Below are 22,533 nucleotides of genomic sequence, written 5' to 3'. Positions count from 1 at the left end.
ACTTTTTTTTGAATCTAGATTGTATATTAAAGGCACAATGGGCAGGAAAAGAAACTGTACAAAGTTACAAAAATAGAGGACATAGCACCCTGAAAAAAACTCAAATACAGCAAGGCAAAATGCCAAGTGGACAAAACTCATTCCAAAACAAGAGGACTCTGGGGATGGCTGTCACCCGCTGGAGAGCACTGAGGCCCGGGGAGGAGGGGCCAACGTTGAAAGTTGTGTTTACAAACCGCAACGGACAAATCCTACTCATTCTGCCTTTATGTAAAGCTAAATTACTGCAACATTTTAGGATGAACTATTCTTATATCCCACAATCCCTGTCACATGATCAGAAAGAAGGCAGGGTCAGCTTTTGTATTGAAGATATGCTTCAGAGTTTTGATGCTAATGTAAACAATACAGATTAGATTGTGCTGTATCATGGAAATAGATAGATAGTTACTTGAATCCTTAAGTGGCATAGCACTTGAAAAATAGCAGCCTTTCACCAGGGCGTCAGGGCCCTCAGTGTGATGCCTTACAAAAAGGCAAGCCTTTGACTTAAGAGAGCTGTGCTGGCCCAGGGGCTGAGCTGTGTGTGATCTGGTCACCCACCCACAGTTACAAACAGTCCCCTCCAGAACGCATGTAAGAACAAAGCAGGCCGGCAGTGGGGGAGCAACCAGAGCTGTGCTGTGACACTCAGTGGCATGTTGATGAGTTTGCAGGTCACTGGCGGTCAATGGGCCCCCCATGGCCCCACTCCTAGTCCCCTGGCCCCTTGTGTTTCCCTCTCAGTACACACACACAAAGAGATGCCACTGGCACAGGGCCACATTTCCAATGTGCTCCCCAGCAAGAGAACTGGGAGTCCTCTTACAGACATGTTTGTCCTGTGTAACGTATGTTGATGTCCGCAAATGACATTAGAGACACAGCCTCATCCGGGTAGTTGTGGTAATTGACTGTAGAAACCCTTTTGGTGTTTTCCAAATGCTTTGGCAATTTGCCAACTTTGTTATGATATATATATATATATATGTATATGTATGTATATATATATATATATATATATATATATATATATATATATATATATATATGTTTCTTTTTTAATCCCCCTATGAAGAGTGATTTTTAAGTACTTCATATAGGATGAACCCCAATCTAAACAATATTGCCCAGTAGTTACAAGTAAATGGACCTGCACTTATATAGCGATTTTCTAGACGCTTTGCGACCACTCAAAGCGCTTTACACTACAGACTGCGCTCATTCACCCTTTCACACACACATTCATACTGGTGGCAGAGGCTACCCTAAACGGTCCCACCTGCCACCATTGGGAATTCATTCACACACCGATGAATGCAGCATCGGGAGCAATTTGGGGTTCAGTATCTTGCTCAAGGATACTTCGGCGTGTAGGCTGCGATGGTCAGGGATCGAACCACCCAACTTCGGTTGGGGGCCAACCGACTCTACCAACTGAGCCACAGCCGCCCCAAGTACTCTGAGAAGTACCTTGTAATGTTTGGTAGTTGTGACACTTTGAATTGTTCATAATAAATAAAAACAATTTGAAGTTTAACAACTACCAAGGCAGAGAGATTTAAAGGACTTCCTCCCTCAGCCCCAGTGCTCCCATATTCCTACTAGACGGGGACAATAACTCAAACCTAGCGACTGGCTTGGGGCGACTCTCTGCATACGTACTGGACAACCAAAGTGGTGACATAATTAAAATAAGGGAAGCTGATTGTGTTCTCTGCTGCTCCGATAGCCCGTGCTATCGCCTACAGTGAACCGAGCTGCTGTTCAGATGGAATCCAGACGGGCAAAACGAATAACGACGTGGACGATAGAAGGACCCCAATCGGCCTAGATTATGTCCGCAGGACTGTCCAGGTTGAGGTAAGAGAGCTTATATACATTTTTATATATATAATTGAAGTGAATTCAACTGGAAAGAAAGATGTATTTATCCCACTTTTCTTACCTGTGACTCTCTCTTTCTTCCTCTCACTCACTTTGTAGCCAGAAGGCCTACCCAGGGAATACACCTACAGTGTCTTCTTCTGTCCCAATGGTGAGTGCAGACATATTTTTCTGATATCATATCATTTTTAAGAATTTTTCAGGAGACCAATGGGAAGTCCTGCCGTATCATCTCACTAATTACATTTCTTAAATTGATGTATGCATAATGTTAATACTGCATAGTGCCTAAGCGTATTTAATATTTATATTCTCAGAGAGAATCCACATTTCCACACCCAATAAGTACGAGTATCAGTATGTGAAAAAGCCAGCCAAGATGAACCAGTTCCAGGTAGCAGTGAAGACCCACAACGATGCCCACTTTGCACTCTCTGCCAGCCCCCACGACAGTGCAGAGATGCTTGAGATCGTGCTCGGTGGTAGGCAAAACACTCGCTCTTGGATCTCTTTGGGCAAGATGGGTGAGCCCCTGATCAGTGCTGCCACACCAGGCATCCTCTCCTGGGACGAGTTCCGCAGCTTCTGGATCAGCTGGAAGGGAGGCGTGGTACAGGTAAGGAGATCTTCAGGAACTTCAGAAAAGTATTGTTCAGCAATATAAATTAAGAAAAAGTCTAATGCTAATACAACTTCCATCTCCAGTACTGAGGCTTGAATATAGATATATATATATATATATATACATTAGTATAGTGTGATACATTTGGCAATAAGTGATCAGCTGTTGAGCAGTAGGACAGTTTAGAACATAAAATGATGAAATATCCTGCACCAACAAGTGCAACAGATTTGTGTTCAAATCATAAGCAGATACTCTGATACAAAGAGAAAAGAGTGAAAAAGACTCAGCAGGCCATGGGGTCGGTGTGTTAGGAGGACTGGCGCCACTTTTACTGGCATGCCTTCCTGTAAGGTCACGCTTAACGGGCTGATGTCACTGAGGACACTCAGTGATCCATGGCCTGGTGCTCGCATGGCACTCTCTGGCTGGCACACTGCTCCTCAGCCCCAGCATTAGCCTCGCACCATTCACCAAAGGCGGCATTTAAAAGCCTGTGTACTGCAGCCCAATGGGATTCATTTGTTTTTTTGGGGACGATGGCATTGGGGGTTGAATGAGCTGTGGGGCTTGACCTTGCATGGTCTTTAGTTTAATGTGATTACGCAACGAAACTCTAGTACCAGAGAGGAAATGTGCTCTACATGGGTCTGTTTGTATGTTTGTGTTTGTGATTGTGTGTGGGAGGTGAGTGAATCACACTGGCATCACCAACACTTGGCAGAAGCTCATTGTTAATGCTCAGTATGAGGGAGGCCAAATAAAGCACCAGTTACTTTATAAAGGGGCTTCATTGATTTGTAATGTTTTCTTGGTGGATACTATTACTATACTACTAATCTCTCCAGGTGGGCCATGGTTTACATCCATCCAATGAGTCAGTGATCCTCCAATGGGCAGGCCAATTCCCTGGACAGGTTTGACTCTTTAATGGCATTTATATAATACTTAGTAATTCATCTTAATAACAATGATAATAATAATTTGTTTGCCCATCCAGGTGCGTCACATAGGCTTCTCCACAGGCTGGGGATCAGTTGGGGAATTTAAGATCTGGAGGAAGGAGGACTCTGATGAGAACCACAATGAGGCCTTCACTCTGGGGGTCCCACATAACATGGTGCCTGGATCTGAACGGGCCACAGCATTTATGATTGGTAAGTTTTCTTTATGTGTACATGCATGTACATATTATTGTGTCTAAGAAACAATTACTTATATTTTACTTCAATTGAACTACATCCTATTCACAACCTTTAACCCTTTGAACCCTACAATCCGCTGGCAGGTGTGTTTGTTTCTTTTGCAAACCATCACCACCACCGTTTATTATCATAGCCTGACATCTGATTTTTAAATTTCCAACGGCCCTTAAATGAATCATGTGTGAGAAACGCTTTAAAAGCCTAAAATAGTGATATTTCATCAAAATTCCTTTATTTTATATCTATTAAAAAAAATCCAAAATAAATAAATTTATTTCAGTAACCAGATCATGTGAAAAAAAATCTGCGAAGATTGGAGTGGAGAGGACAATTGTGTGTAGAAATTATCAAAGTAATTATATTGTTTTTTTTTTTCTCTTTTTTAATGATTTATGGCATTATAACTGTGTTATACTGCACAAAAGACATTTCTGAGTTATCCTTGTTCTAGCCATGATTGTACCATTTCCATAGAGGTGCAGGACTTTTATGTAGTACATTTAAAATCGAAGCCACGGTGAGTAACTGGGGGTTTACAGGGTTAGAGCCTCAGCTTGGATCAGTATAGCTTACACATGTGTGTTACGTGTGTTTGTGTGTGTGCACCTGTATCAGGGGATGTGATGGGGCCAACTCTTAATAACCTGGACAAGCTGTTGCGGCTGCCCTTTGGATGTGGAGAGCAGAATATGATCCACTTTGCCCCCAACGTCTTTGTTCTCAAGTACCTGCAGAAGACCAGGCAGCTCAGCCCAGAGGTTGAGAATGAAGCAACCGACTACCTGCTGCAAGGTAAAGAAACAGCAACCTGATCACACCTTGTTTTCATTCATTTTGAATACAAAATGTATTCCATTTGGTTTAAGATGAGCTCCTCAAGAAGCTTTAAAACTCTTTTTGATGGGTTTGAATATTGCACACTTCACTAATAAGTTCTTGTAATCTTGATCTGTTTTATTATACTGACTGTAATGTGGTTTGGATAAGATGTCAAGCGAAATTACTGTAAAGATATTTATTTAAAGTTATTAAAAGTATCTAGAGTACCAATAGCTTTTACTTCATACAAACTGTGATCTTGCACTACTGCTGTTGGACAAACCTGATTGATTATTGATCCAGTATTTGACACATTGATGAATGATCGCCTTCGGTACCACAGATTACACCTGTCTGGGTCTCTGGTAAGATAACTGATTACATGTTTACCCAAAGATGCGCTGCATTCCAAAAATCTTGCTGACCTTCCTCTAATTGGCTAACAGCTATTTAACAAAAGTGCCAATTAAGCTCTCAGAGTGTGCTGTGAATCTCAACGAGTCAAACCCCTCCTGGCCTAACTTTGCCCAAGTGACTTAATGCTGAGCGGAAGGAATGTTTTCTAATTGTTGGCAAGTTGAATACTGTTGTTGGGTTTTCTGGAAACTATTGGAGGGAAGTTTACCTTGGATAATGTATTTTGTTTGTGGAACTGTGGATTTCTCAACAGAGGAGCCTTGGCCTGGCTGGCACTAAATACTTTGGATGGTGGATCGGAACATGAAGCTGGATGTTGTTACTCAGAGTTGCCCAGACCAGCCTCCTCTGTTTTCCCCACTTAGCCTAGAAAAGGCTCACTCACCTTCAGTGACTCTTGCTTACTAGCCAGAAACAGTTTTAGCAGTTTCTAAGTAATATTGATAAAACTTTTCTTGCTGAAAGTGGTCTCCCACCACCTCTCTCTCATTCTTTGTGTATCCAGGTTATCAGAGACAACTGACCTACAAACGGCAGGATGGATCCTACAGCGCCTTTGGAGAAAGGGATTCCTCTGGCAGTATGTGGTAAGTCATTGTAGGTGTAGCTTTTGAAGTTTACATTTCTCATACCAGCCAAACTATGCTTGGCTGTAGCCACATTCTTCAGCGTTAACTGGAACATAGGTTGGCGGCCAAAGCAATGACGTTTTTATCAGCATCTCAGTACTCAGTGCTCAAATTAATCTATTCCTGTTGATGTGTTTAAATCAGTGGTTAGTTTTTCCTCCGAGTGTTTATTTCAGGTTTATACTCCCTGGGGGAGGGCTGGCAGGCAGAACTATCTCATGATGTTTATAAAACTGAAATCAATGCTCTCAATGGGGAGCTCCACTGCTTGCATTTTGAGGCCCACGCACAATGTGCATACCTCTGGTTGATTTATGAGCTGAGGTGGGTATTATGATATTTAATAGAGCTAACGCTGTGAAAGGCAGGTTACATAAACGACAGAGAATCATAAACAAACTGCATAATTGGATCCCTGAGGTAGGCAAAGCTGTCAAGATTAATTTGCAGTTAATCAGGGTTCATATCCGTAGCACTGAGTGGACGGAGTGGACCCATGCTGCTTTGGCCCCATGGACGAGCTCTTAATGCCACTATTGGAGACACGGTTATAAGTTGTCTGGAGCCATTTTACCAAATGGCACTCTACCTTTTTTTGACATGGCCTAGAAACATAGCATGCCTTTAAATGACTCACTACCTGGGTGTAATTGGTAACATTAAACTGCTATGGAAACCTTCCCGTGATGACTGAGGGAGGATATGAGGATGTAACAAGCAGTGGTTTGGAGTTTTCCTTGGCGCCGAAGGGCAACAAGTGTGGGTTGTGTGGGCACAACTTAGATGGTGAACCCTCAGTAAACCTGCATCAGACACTTAATGAATCCATCAACAACATGTTAGCATCCAAAACAAGCCCAGCTTTTGTTTTTACTTGAAGAGTTCACGAGTGGAGCAGTTCATTTACTGCCTGCTTAAAAGCACCCGTAATGCAGTGTTAATGTATTCCAGCTTGTAAAAAAGTATCTGAGTAGAAATTGACAGGATCTAATGAAAAGATTGAACATAATGACAAGGGCTGGCAGTAATGCTTTGGTGTGCAACGCTGGCCATCTCCAGTGCCAAGGCTGTTAACACTGCACAGAGTGGGCTGAAAGTTCACTGTAACTCAGAGGCAGGGAGACACTGACGAGGAATGATCGGGCCGTTGTAGTGTGTTTTTAACCCCTGACTCCTTTTCATGTTGAGCTGAATGAAAATGACCTGCTGTTTTGCAATTACAACTAATATACAGACTATTTTGTGGTTGGGTGTGGGTTGTAAAAGTATTGCCACACTTTTCATCCATTACCTTTATCCCCTGACCCTAGCTGCAGCCCTTTTAGTTAAACACAACCTTCATTTTAAAATTACCCCTTTAGATTTTGTAATGTTTGTTTCCATCTTCTACCATAAGGGTACAACCCCGATTCCAAAAAAGCTGGGGCGCTGTGTTAAACATGTGACAGGAATTAAGAATAACTATTAGGACTGGGCGATATGGCCCTAAAAGAATATCACGATATTTCAGGCTATTTTTGCGATAACGATTATTCTTCATGATATTACGAAATACTTAAAAAGATATAGAAAATATGATTTTTTTTTAGTCTGTATGAATAAATAAAAATCTAAAATGAAGTGTGAAGTGCAAATTTCAACAGTTGCCAAATACAAAAAAAATTACTCTTGATACTTGAGTATGAGCAAATAATAAAAATAACCATTTAGGGGTTTCGGGGGCATATTTTAATGAAATTTTGTAAAGGAGAAAAAAGGTTGTTGTATTTTTTATTTAAGGCATCTTATTTTGAAAGTCTTCTTGTAAGTTCTGTGGTGGATTCTGTTAACACACTGTGCTCTTATTTTGAAAGCTGCATGTGTTTAGTGACAGAGAGTAAGTAGCTTTTTGTGATTAAAACAACTTATGCCACTACATCAAGAAGTAGGAATGTTGCCAATATCATGATATGCATTTTTTTAACCATGAAAAAAATATACCGATATTACCAATATGGCACACCCCTAATAACTATATAGAAATAGCAAATATTCTCACTTATGGTCTTGTTTGCTTATGTAGGTCATATAGAGGCTTCAGTATTTAATTGTTTCATAACCAGTTAAAGACTTCTTGTATCTGCTTTAAAAAGACACATTTCCGATAGAGGAAGCCATCTCGTGTCCATATGTTCAGCAGTGAAAGCTGAAGTCACAGCTGACCTAAAAAAAAATGCTTTTAACAATCTTGTCAAACATGTGCCCCCTCCTTCTGTAATTATTTCTAGTGGGGCAGTTTTTTTTTTCATTTTCTCTGACAGTCTGAGTCCTTGGTTCTACATGTTGAGGCTGGCATGGCATTTGTGTCTGCCCAAATACTCATCTGACAGCGTAAGAGGGGTTGGGGGGCTGAATACCAGAGATTGAAAGAACTGATATCTGCTGCTGTATTAACCCAATACATATTTTCAGTCTGGTAAGACTGGCAAGTCAGTCTTTCATATGCTGTAGCTTGGACATAGAGCCATTCTAGTGGTGTGTGGTTGTAAAAAAATAAAGCTATTTACAGTCTATATATATATAGTCACCAAATATCACGTAGGATTGTCGCAAAGCTATCATCGACAAACAGCCTGAAGCATCTCTGAACCCATTGGCTATTGGTCTGATGACTGATGAGTTAAGTCAGGGGTGTCAAACTCTGGCCCGCGGGCCATATTTGGCCCGCAGTGTAATTTTATTTGGCCCGCGAGCCAATATCAAATTATTATATTATTATTGTACTATAAAAGCTGACCCGCCGGTATTATACGGCGCATGTACCGCTAATACTAGATTTATTATTGTTATTTTATTTTTAAATGTATTAACCTGTTGAAAAACTTTATTTTGATATTTAAATCAGAAGGATGCAAATAGAAAAGAGGCATACGATTTTTATTTGATTTTTATTTAATAAATTAATGACATTGATGTGTTTTTTATTTGAAATTTGATTGTGCATGTCTGCACTATTTAGTTATATATTGTATGTTTATAAGCGTTGCTGGTTCCATATTTAATGTTAAAGCAAAACATGTTTGGTATATATTAAAAGGTTTATATGTTCAATGTTGGCCCGCGATTTTATTCAAGTTTTAAATTTTGGCCCATTGTGTATTTGAGTTTGACACCCCTGAGTTAAGTAGTCTCTGGGGATAAGGGCTGATATTTCTAGGTTTTCAGTGCAGCTAATCGATATCCTCAAAAAAAAAACGTAATCTTCCATGCGGCAGTAATTGTTTGCATTCCGATTAGTGACTTTAGATGTGAGAATGGAGTTGAGAGTAGACATCTACGACCAGATTGTTTCACAAGTAGCTGGTTTAGCTGAGTTAGCTAAGCTACAAAAAAGCAGAAGCATTGTCAGATGATAGCCAATGGGCTCCAAGATTTTATTTCAGCCAATGCTTTCTGCCTCTTTTGCTCTCCACAGGGACTGGTGACCTGTAGTCAACTAAAGCCTGCTCAAACGTGATTGGTCAGACTGCAAACAAACTAGAAATAGAAACAAGAACTCTTATGATAGCAAAATATGGTCCCCTTGCTTACAGATTCAGCATTCACGTGTAGATATCGGTTCATAGAGAATACCCTTACAATTGAAAATATCCACCCAATGGTAACAGAAACTTGATCAACCAACCAACAGACAGACATTTGCTTGTATTTTTCTGCTGTCTTGATTTAATTTCTCAGTTTGGTTGCAATAGTAGCAGCAGTAGCATGTAATCCATCATTTCAGCTTCACCAGCCTAAAGGGAGGTAACCCTAATCCTAACCACTGTTGACGTAATCCAGGTTAATCTTAGTGAAAGACCTCTGGATGCTTTCCAGAACAACACACTGGGAACTTCTCAAGTGTTGAAGGCAAAAACACTTAAACAGGAGTCTGGGACTCTTTCTCCAAGTCCAGCTCATAACATTCCCCTTTTCAGCCTGTCAACCTTATCATGAATCACACTTATGTGTTGTCGTCTATTGACGTTTATATCTACCCTTTGAAGTACGAAACTGGATAAAAGTAGCTCAGAGAGCGAGTTTGGAAGTTAGAAAACAGGAGAAAGAATAAGGAAGAATCAGGAAAGCGTGAGTCCAGCCAAGGGCCGAGTGATGGAAGTGAACATTTCAAGTACTTCCTTCCTACCACAAACTAAATCATATTTACACTTTCCAGTACCCTTCCCTGGAGCCCGGCATTTAAAGCCAGTGACACAATATTACTTAACATTATAAAAAATCCAACAGGCTTGTGGCTTTATCCCTAGTTTTGTCTCCGGGGACGAATAACATCCAGGTTCCAGCCAGGGAAGATTTAGTGTTTCGCTTTATGAGAGCAAAGTTCTTTTTTCCTACTCATCTCCCCTGGTGCTCTTTCTTGGATTGTGCTCTCACTTATGAGCTGTGAGCACTACTAGAAACTAGAGCACAACCTGTTTGTTTATTTCTACATTTCCATCTTGTGTTTCTTTCTTTTTATGGTAAGCAGCTTGCCTCATCCTATAAGTCATTTGTGGTCAGGGGTGCTGTAATGGAATGTCTTGCTGTGACTGAGGAGTCGTTGGCCAAAGACTGCAGCTTTCGACCACTACCGGGAGGTCTGTTGTTTATGGATGAGTGTGTGTTTATTAGCTCAGCCGTGTCCCCCAGGGCTGACCTTGGCCTTTCTTCGTGGTTCCCCTGGTTCTTCTCCACCATGGCCCACTAAAACCACGGCTCATAAACTTCCAGTTGCACTCCCAGGCCAGCCAGATTCACAACCTTCGTCCCTGGGATCTGTGTTTGTATAAGTTGCAGGAATGCTTTTGGGGGAAACTCCAACATACATGCACAAAGATACTTGATTGGCCTCTGTGAGATTTCACATACTCAAGAGCACAGCTGCCGCATCCTGTAGTGGTGATCAAACCACGCCGCACCCATCTGCTCCCCTCCTCACTTCCTTTCTTTTTTCCATTTCCTCAGATCTGTCTATACATACCAGTCCTTTCTCCATCTATCTTTGACAAAAACATCCCGCCATCTACAGTCTTCTCTGTCAACCCCCCTTCTCCCCTGTTGACAGATTGAAAGAGTGTGACTGGTTGGAAAAGTTCTCACTCTGTTGAAAAAGTGATTGCAGTCAAACACTTGATTTGTTTTCTGGGGATTTGTCAGCACGTTTCAAAGGGTCTTAGATAAATCTCATTCCCCTCACCCATCTTTATCTGTCTCACCCCTCCACCTCCATCTCTTCTTCTTCATCTAGGTTGACAGCATTTGTGCTGAAGTCCTTTGCTCAGTCTAGGGGTTTCATCTTCATTGACCCAGAGGAGCTTCGTGCAGCCAAGTCCTGGCTCATCAAACACCAGCGAGATGATGGCTCCTTCCCTGCCATGGGGCGCATCCTCAACAAAGACTTGCAGGTAGGCCTTTGTCTTAACCCATTGAAGCCTGGAAAGCAGATATGTCGTTTTGTAGTGTTTGTATAAGCTCTCAAATACTTTTTGAATTTCATTTCTATCTGCTACAGAGGCTGAAAAATCTATTATTTAGTAGAAGCGTTGACACTTCTGTTGAATTTCCAGAAAAACTTCAGGTTTTAGGGGCTGATTTTAAAATCGGCCAGAGGTTTTACAGGCGTTTTAGGCCTCAATGGGTTAATGGGAGCGAGGTTAAAAGCAGAGACATAACAGTGGCATTTTCAAATTTAATGCCAACCATATAGCTACCCAAGTATTTACAGGAATAAATGGAAAAAACATTGTTGTAAATATTCTTCAAACATCGATGAATTTTACGAGATAGAAATTTCTATGCATTGAGATGACCTAAGAGCTAATGTATGCTTTTCTCCACAGGGAGGGATCCATGGAAAGATCTCACTTACAGCTTATGTGGTAGCAGCTCTTTTGGAGACCGGGATAACCACGGAGGTAAGCAACCAAACAAAAAATTATTTCACTGCAGTCTGTGTCTCTTTTTCTCTGCACTGCTCAGTGTTTAACCCTTAATAGGGCACTCATTGAAATACTTGCAAATTCCAAATTTCAACCCTAGAGAATATTGGAGGATATTACATACTGCCAGAATGTGTAAAAGAAACATATAGACCCGGAGGAGGGGGGTAATATTTTAAGAAAAAAGTTTACGAGATTAAAGTGGCAAATCTACGAGAAAAAAATGCGCAGATTTATGAGATTTAAAGTGGTGAATCTGGGAGAAAAAAGTTGCTTTTTTCTCCTAAATCTGTGACTTTTTTTCTTGTGGATTTGCCACTTTAATCTAGTAAACTTTTTTTCTCTAAATATTACCTGAAGTTACAAAATATAGTTCTTCGCCCGATAAAGGGTTAATGTGACAGTACATTAACAAGCCCAGTAAAACAGTTCAAATGTTCCTGATTTGTCACCTACAGAATGTCATGAATGGATTACTGAGATGGCCTGCTGGGCAAAGGCCCAGGGGCCCAAAGTTTCACCTACTAAATGTCAGTAAAGAGAGACACAGTCAAGCCCGAAGGAGACTCAAAATGACCACAAAGAGACCAAAATAATTACAAAGAGAGAAAAAGTGACTACAAGAAGACACAAAATGACTAAAAGGGATGCAAAACAACTACAATGAGACACACAACAACTACAAAGAGACACAAAGTGACTAAAAAAGATGTAAAACAACTACAAAGACACACAAAATGACTACAAAGAGACAAAAAAATGACTACAAAGAGACACAAAACAACTGAAAAAAAACACAAAAGTGACTACAAAGAGAGACAAAGAAACTATAAAGAGACATAAAATGGCTACAGCGAAAAGGGATGCAAAACAACTACAAAAAGACACACAACAACTACAAAGAGACAAAATGACTAGAAAAAGAGGCAAAACAACCATAGACAAACATAAATACAAAAAGACCTAAACAATTTTAAAGTGGTACAAAACAACCACACAGAGATTCACCCAAAAATATACATAAAACCACAAAACCTGCAATGCAGAATGATTATCAAACAGCAGAAAACAAGAAGAAAAAGAAGCTAAACAGCTATGAAGTCTATGTGTGTTGCTCCTGTGCAGGAGAGGTGGTGGGACCTTTTTCATTTCTGTGCCCAGCGGCCCATTGTCTTATAATTGGCACATGGATGCAGTGGTGTAAAGATTGATTCAAGATGTCAGCGGGTTAAGAGGAGCAAGTCTTTTAATCAACCTATCCCACTTGAACCTTTTACTCTTGTAGCCCGTCCTACCAGCCGGCTGTGAATCTCAGTGCAGGTCGTGTGTGGACGTATCGCTGCATTCCTGATAGTTGTGAAGATGGATGTGCTGGCAGTCAGCCTTCTCATATTTGTTATGCCCCAGTGCTGCTAATCTAATATCTAATCACGTTTTGGACTACATCAAAAGATTTAGGCAGACGTGCAGAGACAATTAAGTTCGGTGAAAGACACCTCGGTTGCATTCCTCCCTGTCTACTTTCTGACTTTTTCCCGTGTTGGCCTACTTTTCTCTCTCTACTTTTGGCTTGGTTTTTCTTACTCTCTCTCTAATAGCCAACAATGCCGTTCAATCACTAAAAGACATGGGAAAAGGAAGAGTAACAACATCATTCTGGTGAAACCCTGCTCAGTGTTGCGTAATCTGGCAATATAAAAGCCTCTAAACGTCTGATTGTTTTTGTCTTTGTTCTCCATTTGTCCGCATAGTTGACTCTTTATTTAACATTTCCTCCTGTTGGCTTCCCTCCATCCATCTGTCTCCCCCCCTTTCCTCTGCTATCTATCCCAAAGGGCTTCTTCTGAGAGTCTGTCCTTTTATAACTGATAAAAACTGAAAAGGTATCCTTCACATCAAAGGAGAACCTTCAACCCCCCTCCAATTTCACTTAATTAAAAGATGACTGCTGCAATTACAGTGAGTGGCTCTGGAGGCCTATCATCTCAAGGATGAGAGGAAAGTTCACATCTGCATGAGATGAAAGTCAACTCTCAACTTTTTAATGGACAAAATGAATGTTTATTCAATAACTGCAACTGAGTAGAGGAGGCGGTTGTGAGTTTGGCCAGGGCAGCCTCTGAACAGTTGAACGGGGAGATAATGATGATAACGATGAGTTTGTTTTTGTGTTTGTGTGAAAAGTATGCCAAATTCATGCCGTGTAAGAGGTACATCTGATGATCCCTGGGGAAATTAGGTAAGGATACATGAAAATACTGTGGTGTAGCAAAAAATGAATAACAAGTTTGGAAGTGAGTATAGAAGTCTAAACAGTAAAACTAAAAATTAATGCTTAAACAGTAGCAAAAAATAATCAATATACAGTTCAATTAGTAAGCTAGCTAAATAAGTCAAAATAGTTTAATGTCTATCTACTGCTTCTATCTACTTTCACAAATGCGCACATGACCAAATTTAGCAAAGGGTTAAAGTTTAAACTGTCAAAAATGACTAGATTACATTTTTCATCCCATTTTTAAAAAAAAATCTTGGTTGTAGAAAAGCAATAAAAGTAATACTGCAAATGATGTTTGAATGAATATTAATATGAGTAACATATATCTAAATTTATAAAACAATATATAATATGTAAACACACACTTAGAAAACAATATTAAACTGAAACATCTACAGCTTTAAACTGCAGTTTATCACCAGTTGGAAAAGAAACATGCATAAATGTCTCCCGGCGTGCATGTTTGCTTGAAAATATGCCACTACTAACTCTAAATTCAACCAAAAATCCCACCATGAAAACGTCTACCTCTGCCATGTCTTGTAAGCTATTGACCCATGTTCATGTTTGTCTTGTGCACCGTCCTCTCTGATCCAGGAAGAGAAGGTGGCAGTTGCCAAAGCCAAGGATTTCCTGGAGAGCAACACCTACTCTGCAGATGACCCGTACACCACGGCCCTGTCCGCATACGCCTTGGCTCTGCTGCGCAGCCCTTACGCCCCGCTGGCCCTGCGCCGCCTCAACCACATGGCCATCACACAAGGTACTGCCACACTCATCACAGTCAGGAAGTCACTGGAGGTTCATTCATCCAGAGCCCAGTAACCTGCACAACAGATGACAAGCAACGACCAGATGTTCACAACATATACACTACTGGTCAAAAGTTTTAGAACACCCCAATTTTTCCAGTTTTTTATTGAAATTCAAGCAGTTCAAGTCAAATGAACAGCTTGAAAGGGTACAAAGGTAAGTGGTGAACTGCCAGAGGTAAATAAAAAAAGGTAAGGTTAACTAAAACTGGAAAATAATGTACATTTCAGAATTATACAACTAGGCCTTTTTCAGGGAACAAGAAATGGGTTAACAACAACTCTATGGAGTCTCGGGCTATTTTGTCCATTTTTTAATTCTTTTCATGTCTTTGTAAGTCATTTTGTGTCTTTTTTTGGTCATTTTGTGTCTTTTTTTAGTCCTTTAGTCCAACATAAAATGTGATTTTGAATCTTTGTTTTACTTTCAAAACACTATCATGCTCAATGAAGAATTTTAAATGTTGCAAATGTGCATTCATTTCAGAGTACACTGAGACATTAAACTGCATAATTTTCAATTAAATTCGGGAAAAGTTGGTGTGTTCTAAAACTTTTGACCAGTAGTGTACATATATTGAAATGTAGAAATATATGGCTTATTTCTTTGCATCCTTGCAACAGCACTGAACCATTAGAGATTTACAGTGAGTTTCCTGCCCTGAGGCCGAGGCACAAGATATGGGACAGAAACGACTGTGAAAGAAGCTGCTGTAAAGCTCAGCAGTAGCTCAATCCACTCCTCCCTTTCCCCCTTTTTCTTATCTGACCGTTTGTTTCCTCCGGCCATTTCCTTCTCTTCCTCTGACTGAACATTTCTGCAGGTTTTGGCAGATTTGACAGAGTTTATTGGAACACAAAAATGTTCTTTCTTGATCGCCATCATTTTATTCCCCAAGTACAATTAAGGCGCAGGGCTCGGTTGCATAGTTGCTGAAAGATTCAGACAATTAGGATATTGATACAATGAGTCATATGATACAGGATGCCCTCCCTGCGCTCTCTCTGTCTTTATCTCACTTGGTTTGTCTTTGCAGATGGACTCACCCACTGGAGTCTGACTGGCAGCACTATGACAGATGAGGACACTTTCATGGGCTTCAGTGATGGCCTCTCTCAGTCAGGTATACATTTCATACCTATTGGAAATACTGGAGGAGAGAGGACTGTCAGTGTGATTAGTATTTGCTGAACCTGTCATCCTGTCATTCTCTTTGTACCTATCCTTCTCGTTTCTTCCCAGTGGTATCAGCAGAGGTGGAGATGACGGCCTATGGTCTTCTGACCTACACCCTACTAGGAGATGTTGCTTCAGCCCTGCCTGTGGTCAAATGGCTCTCCCAGCAGAGGAATGCTTTAGGTGGTTTCTCGTCCACACAGGTAATCCTGTTTCTTTGGCTTCTCTTGTCTTATGGTTCAGCCACTTTTAGCAGCATCATTGCAAGATCTATTAAGATGGATCTGTGATTTTTTTTTTTTTTTTTGTAATTTACTTTTTATCGGTTTTTGAAATGAACAAACAAACAATCAACATGAAGACATAAAGACAAATACAGAAAATATCAAAGAGAAAAGTAAAAGTGTACAAAAGGGGATTGTAAAACACCCAAAAATAAATGAATAAATAAAATAAAATAAAAAGGGGAAAGGTACAAAGAAATGAAAGTATTCTGATCGTCCAATCTGAGATTACCTGAAATCCGGTTTTATGGTAGAGACATATGTAATCCATTTTTGCCAATTTTCAATAAATACCTCTTTTTGTGTTCTTAAATTGAAAGTAATTCTTTCCATTACAAGATCTGTGATTTTTATGTGTAGTTTTCCTCCGTTTAAAAATAAAATTAGTGAGAATGGCACTCACAGAACTCCACCAAGGCCGATGGTGCATTCACATGCTCCTCAGATGGTCCCATTTCCCCATCGAAGTCATCCTTACAACTTTGATGTGTTCATAGTCATAAAATGAAACAACATGGACGCTACAAAGAAGATGGATTGTATTTTATTGTGTGTTTAAACAAGACGCTGATCACTGTTTACACTGTCCATATAACAACAAAGACTTTCTGAGTTATGTTCCAACTTGAGGGGTGATTCACCTGAATACTCCCAGAGGGGAACTCCTTTTTCCGATAATTGCGACACCACATGAATGCAGCAGAAATGCCCTATTTAGTGATTAACAAAAGTGCAAAATTATTCATTCAGTGCGCTGTGAGTGGGATCCGCTACTGATTTTGGTTGGTTCTTCCTTGGTCGGTACTACACCCTTCCATGAAGTTTAAAAAATAATATGAGTTGAGTTGTCAAAACATGTTCGCTTTTTTTGATGATTTAGTCTCGACATTAAACATTAAAGGCTTTTTAACATTTTTTTCCTAGCTTTATATTTTCTTGTATATTTCCTGGATTGCTTTCCTGTTCATGAAATTGATCCCAAAACTCTCAAGTGTAAAACTGTTTTTTTTTTAAAACCCCTGTGCAGGATACGTGTGTAGCTCTGCAGGCTCTCTCGGAGTATGCCATCCTGTCCTACGTAGGAGGGGTCAACCTCACAATCTCACTGGCCTCCACCAACCTCGACTTCCAGGAGACCTTTGAACTCAACAGGGACAACCAGAAACTCCTCCAGAGTGCCAAGGTAACCACATCCATGGAAACAGTGAATAATATAAATTATGTCTTTAAGGCGAGCATGCTGTTTTTGTGTGCAGATGAGGCATGACAATCGATTTGCTCCGCAGCTGCCTTTAGATTGTTTGACAGTACTTTATCAGCATTAGTCGTCAACTCCACTAATAATTGCCAGCACTTCAGAGGCTGAATTTCCCTTCAGAGAAACCCTTGTGGTTTAAAGCAATGTAGAAACTGTTCCCTCTTTATTATAGTGATTAATGATGTACCAGAGCCACACTCTGGCATTAAACATTAATCTCTGTTTCTATGTCCGGCTGTTTAGTAGCCAGGACTTTTTCACGCTGCCAAACCAAACCAGGCTTAACTGGACTGGATTTCCCAGAAGCACCTTGTTGGTCTGTTGATTTTATAACTGTGTTTTATTGGCCTGTTTGCCCATGCATTACAAACTTGACAGTGTGGGCACGCACAACCTTGGCCAGGGCACCGCGGCTTCAGGTCAGCGTGTGTGCTGCTGTGTGTGTGTGTGTGTGTGTGTGTGTAAAAGTGCTCCCTCAGACTGAGCGGTTCAGGTGAGAGTGCAGTACGTTCTCTCTGCCGGGCATGTTCCTCTGCTGTGATTAGTGGTGTCAGCTTAATTGGGGGCAATTAAAGCCTGCTGGTTAGTAGCCAGGGAACCACTAGTGGCGGTGCAGCAGCCTACAGCATTCATTCACTTGATAAATGACTCATTCACCTTTCCCTGCCCCCTCTGACTCTCTTTGTTTCTCTACTTTCTTCTGTCTCTCTCTTTTTTTTCAGATCCCCAGTATCCCCACAGGCCTTTTCGTCAGTGCTAAAGGAGAGGGCTGCTGTCTCATGCAGGTATTGTAGTATTCACACACACAAGCTCACACAAACAGACACATTTGCAGTCTTGAACATTGTCCAAAACTGGACTGAACTGTAATGAAATGCCCACTTCACTGGCTCACAGCAAGAATCTGCCGCTACATGAGAGTGAGTTGCTGATGTCCCATAATGCCCAAATTCCTCCCTTTAAATTGGAGTAATCTGTTAGAGTTTAGCCAGTTGTTCCGGAATGTGTTGATCATTGCTGTTGATTCCTGCCGTCCCCTGGAGAGGAAGCTGTTTACATCCTACCTTGTCACAGACGAACAAAAACCTCTTTCATAAACAGAAGCAGGCATTCCTCCTTTCTGTGGGATGATTTTCTGTCTTTCCTCTCTTCTTATCACCCACGTTTAAACATTTGTCTGCTTTAAAACCAAACAAGACATAAATGAAAAAGCACGAGTAATCAAACATGTTTACAATTCTTTCGGGAACCCGAATGTGAGATACGACTTAATTTGAGAGAGGCAGAGCCGGCTACAGCGGCGGATGTTGTGCTCTGCTGTGCACTACCTGAAACATCTTCTCCCTAAGCAGGTTTTTCACACACAATATTTCTTTCTTCACACCTCTCTCCCTCGCTACTTTCCCTCCGTCCACACCTTTCTGTGCGTCAACACAGCTCTCTGACAGCCCCTCAGGCCAGCAGCACCTGGGCTCTAATGAAATACAAGAGCGGGGCAATCAAAGAGACCTGCCTGTGTGTGTGTGTGTGTGTGTGTGTGTGTGTGTCTGTGTGTGTGTAGACATATTGTATGTGATGAGTATGTGTCCTGTGCCTCAGGATTTTTATTTAGTAGCTTTGCAAAGGTCTCAAATCAGACGATGATTTATTCAGAATGTGTACAGTTCTGGGAAAAATATTCTTCTGTGAAATTAATAAGAGCGTCAAAGCGGTGAGTTGTCCTCAGGCTGAAATAGTCGTCTACTCAAAGCATGTCTTGTGTCCAGTGAATATAATTTGTGGTTTATGCTTTAAAGTGCTGCCTAAGGTTTTTTTTTTCTTGACTTCCTGGTCTTTTCAAGGCCGGAGGTCTTAAATATTTGAACGCCTAGTAGATTGTTTCCAGTGGATGATGCCAACAGTTGTTAATTTTTTTTCTTTATACAATCATTTTTTATTTTTTTTTATTTACAATTAGCTGTCTCACTGTAGAAAACCTGCTTTGATAGCAGACATTATGGCATGCTATCAATCTGCAATATATTGTTATTCTATTGATTATTTATTATAACCAATTGATTATGAATAAAACATTATGTTCTTGAACAATTGTTTTGACTATAAAATGTCAGAAAATGATGAAAAATGTCCATCTAAGTTTCCCAGGCAATGTCTTTAAATGTCTTATTTTGTCAGTTCAAAAACATAAAAATAATTAATTCAACAGGAAATATCCATATACGAGTCTGAAAACAGCATTTTGTTTAAATAATTTTTACAAATAAAAAGCTGGAGAATATTATCTGTATATCTGTGTACTAGAATATCCAAATCACGAGGGGGAATATAAACTTTATAGCAGCTCTGTGAGGCTATAATTAGGGCACCTCTGGGCACCATGAATGTTTTTACCAAATTTCATGGCAATTCATCAAGAGCTGTTGAGGCAGCCATTGTAAATAAGAATTTGTTCTTAATGACTTGTCTGGTCAATAAAGGTTAAATAAAGAAATCACTTAAAGCCAAAACTGTCAACCCACTGGTGGTGCTGAAGGAAAAGTCAAGAAAAACCAATAGTCTTCATCCTGTGTGGACCTATGACTCAACATACAAAATTGCAATTCATCAAATAGTTGTTTGGACCAAGATAGTGGACTATAATAGCGGCTAAAGTACCTTTACAATACAGGGATTTCAATCCAGTCAGGCTGCTCTATCAGAGCATTTAAAGGATACATTTCATGGGTATCCTTCTTAACCCATAAGAACCCAGACCCAGTTATCTTTAAAGGAACATTATGGAGGATATACCACATAGAACACATTTATGATGGTTTTTTGTTTTTTTTAAATACTACCCCTAAATTTCAAAGCTCTGTGATGTGACATATACGTTACATTGGGCGTTTATGGAATTTATGTTTATGATATTTCTTATTTTTGAATAAATAAACTCGACACCTTTTGCCTTTTTCTTTGCATCTCCACAACATATATAAAAGATGTGACATTAATAGTGCTGTTAGACAACAAATTCCATTTCAGATTTGTTTTAAGTAACAATAATAAGTAATAATAAATCAATAATAAATAAATATAAAATAACACTGCCTTTTGACATTTGACAGCTTCTCAACAAGCTACTGTAGCTGTCAAACACTGAAAAACACACTTATGTACTTGAGAAAACATACATGAACATCACTAGAACATTTATTTGTTTAGTTTGTGACACCGGTGTCACCGTGGGTTCTTATGGGTTAAATACTGCACTGCCTCTGCTCTCTGTAGATTGATGTGTCTTACAACCTGCCCGACCCAGTATCCAAGCCAGCCTTCCAGCTCAAGGTGGACCTGAAAGAGCCTTTTCAGGAGCGACACCTGCAGCCCCCCTCCTCATCCTCGTCTTCCCGCCATCCTTCCTCACGCTCCCGGAGCCGTGCTGACAACCGCTCCGAGCTGAACCGGAAGCGGCGGGCACCCATCGATGACGACGACCCAGCAGCCCACCAGGACAAAATGGACTTTCATATCTCCTTAGAAGTCTGTGCCAGGTAGAACACACGTATACCAGTTCAGAAGGTGGCCTTGCACCAACCTGGTCTCACAGAAATCCGTGAAATAGCCACGGATTTCGCTTAACTCAAAATCCGTGGAATAGCCACGGAATCGGTCAAATTTCCGTGAAACTGACACGGATTTCGCTACAATGCAAGTTAATGACAGTCATATCCCGTGGCTATTGGTTTGTTCCAAGTCACGTGACTTTCAAGGTCCCAGCGGTCAGAACAAAAAACATGGTGGACAGTTCTCTCATTTTTAGTGAAAAATCAATATTTTGACTTAGTTTTTGCATAAAAATGGATTTTGATCACATTTCTAGCGAGAAATTTATGTTTTATTTTCTAAATATTCACTCAGTGAATGTACATAATCACTTTGTATGTTGGAATAGCCACGGGATATGACTGTCATTAACTTGCATTGTAGCGAAATCCGTGTCAGTTTCACGGAAATTTGAGCGATTCCGTGGCTATTCCACGGATTTTGAGTTAAGCGAAATCCGTGGCTATTTCACGGATTTCTGTGAGATCATGTTGCCTTGCACATATGCACAGTTCTGCTTCCAACAACTCTCCGTTATTAACCTGACCCCAACTCTCTGTGTAGGTGGCTCCATTCAGGATCGTCCAACATGGCCGTAATAGAAGTTCCCATGATTTCCGGTTTCAGAGCAGATGTTGAAAGTCTTGAGAGGGTAAGTATTGGCGTCAATACACATGCACACACTTCGCCAAAGGTTAAAAGATCCTGAACACACACAGAGCCATAGACACCAAGTGGTTAGCCAGGGAAAGTAGGCAGGTTAGTGCCCAAACTGAAAGGCAGGTGGAAAGAGAGACAGATGCGTCCACATCTGGAGGCCATTTGATGAAAAAGCAGTATGTCATGGAATTCTTAAGTCTTAGCAAACCCCAGACTTGCGTGTACGCATTAACACACACACACACACACACACACACACACAGGATGCATGCCTTAGTGTACCTGCATAAACAAACCCTCACATACTTTGGATATGGAGTGTTGTGTAAATATTCCCCATAGATTATGTCACATGCACACTAATACTTCACTAGTATTATTAAATGTTCCTATTAAGACATGGCATATCCTAGTATTTTTCTGGTTTTAGAAGAATTATTTGGATCAATTGGAGTTTTTACTCCAGTTTGTGAAACAAAGCCTCTTGCCTGTTTACGGTCAGCTCTGTGCGTTGTACACAAACTAGTTAATAGTTTGCAAAGCTGAAGTAGAGATGCATGCCCAAAAGGAACACCCACAATTCTATTCAAATGGAGAAACACACCTTTTCTTGCAATTTATGAAAGACATGGGTATCAAAATTATTTTGGGATATGCACAAATATCACAATGCTGACATTTTCAGGAAGGTGGTTTAAGGTAATAGAGGGGGGCTATGGGCTAGGGGGGCTAGGGGGCTATGTTAGCCGCTACCAGTGGAACACTTTGAAAAAATCATACGCAGCTGCATGTAATTGTTTTTTTTATTGGAATAAGGGATGTGAAATATTTTCTGCATGTAAACAGAGTCATAATCTCTATTATTGTAAAAAAAAGTTGGGACAGAACAACAGTTTGTCTCCAT

The 22,533-nt window shown here is 40.4% G+C and overlaps 1 protein-coding gene across 1 annotated transcript in view; it reads left to right on the top strand.

Moving 5' to 3' along the window:
- cpamd8 (C3 and PZP like alpha-2-macroglobulin domain containing 8) overlaps positions 1 to 22,533 on the top strand; it is a 57,160-nt gene that overhangs the window by 23,128 nt on the left and 11,499 nt on the right. The window contains exons 22-37 of the mRNA XM_059341975.1: positions 1,772 to 1,902; positions 2,026 to 2,077; positions 2,244 to 2,542; positions 3,397 to 3,465; positions 3,549 to 3,705; positions 4,369 to 4,545; positions 5,495 to 5,576; positions 10,885 to 11,041; positions 11,477 to 11,551; positions 14,451 to 14,616; positions 15,703 to 15,789; positions 15,909 to 16,045; positions 17,154 to 17,309; positions 18,107 to 18,169; positions 20,655 to 20,917; positions 21,534 to 21,621. Of these exons, the coding sequence (XP_059197958.1) occupies positions 1,772 to 1,902; positions 2,026 to 2,077; positions 2,244 to 2,542; positions 3,397 to 3,465; positions 3,549 to 3,705; positions 4,369 to 4,545; positions 5,495 to 5,576; positions 10,885 to 11,041; positions 11,477 to 11,551; positions 14,451 to 14,616; positions 15,703 to 15,789; positions 15,909 to 16,045; positions 17,154 to 17,309; positions 18,107 to 18,169; positions 20,655 to 20,917; positions 21,534 to 21,621 (2,159 nt within the window). The remainder of the gene's footprint in view (positions 1 to 1,771; positions 1,903 to 2,025; positions 2,078 to 2,243; positions 2,543 to 3,396; positions 3,466 to 3,548; positions 3,706 to 4,368; positions 4,546 to 5,494; positions 5,577 to 10,884; positions 11,042 to 11,476; positions 11,552 to 14,450; positions 14,617 to 15,702; positions 15,790 to 15,908; positions 16,046 to 17,153; positions 17,310 to 18,106; positions 18,170 to 20,654; positions 20,918 to 21,533; positions 21,622 to 22,533) is intronic.

Source organism: Centropristis striata, chromosome 9 (assembly GCF_030273125.1).
Source record: "Centropristis striata isolate RG_2023a ecotype Rhode Island chromosome 9, C.striata_1.0, whole genome shotgun sequence".
Lineage (NCBI taxonomy): Eukaryota > Metazoa > Chordata > Actinopteri > Perciformes > Serranidae > Centropristis > Centropristis striata.
This window is presented reverse-complemented; position numbering and strand designations above follow the sequence as displayed.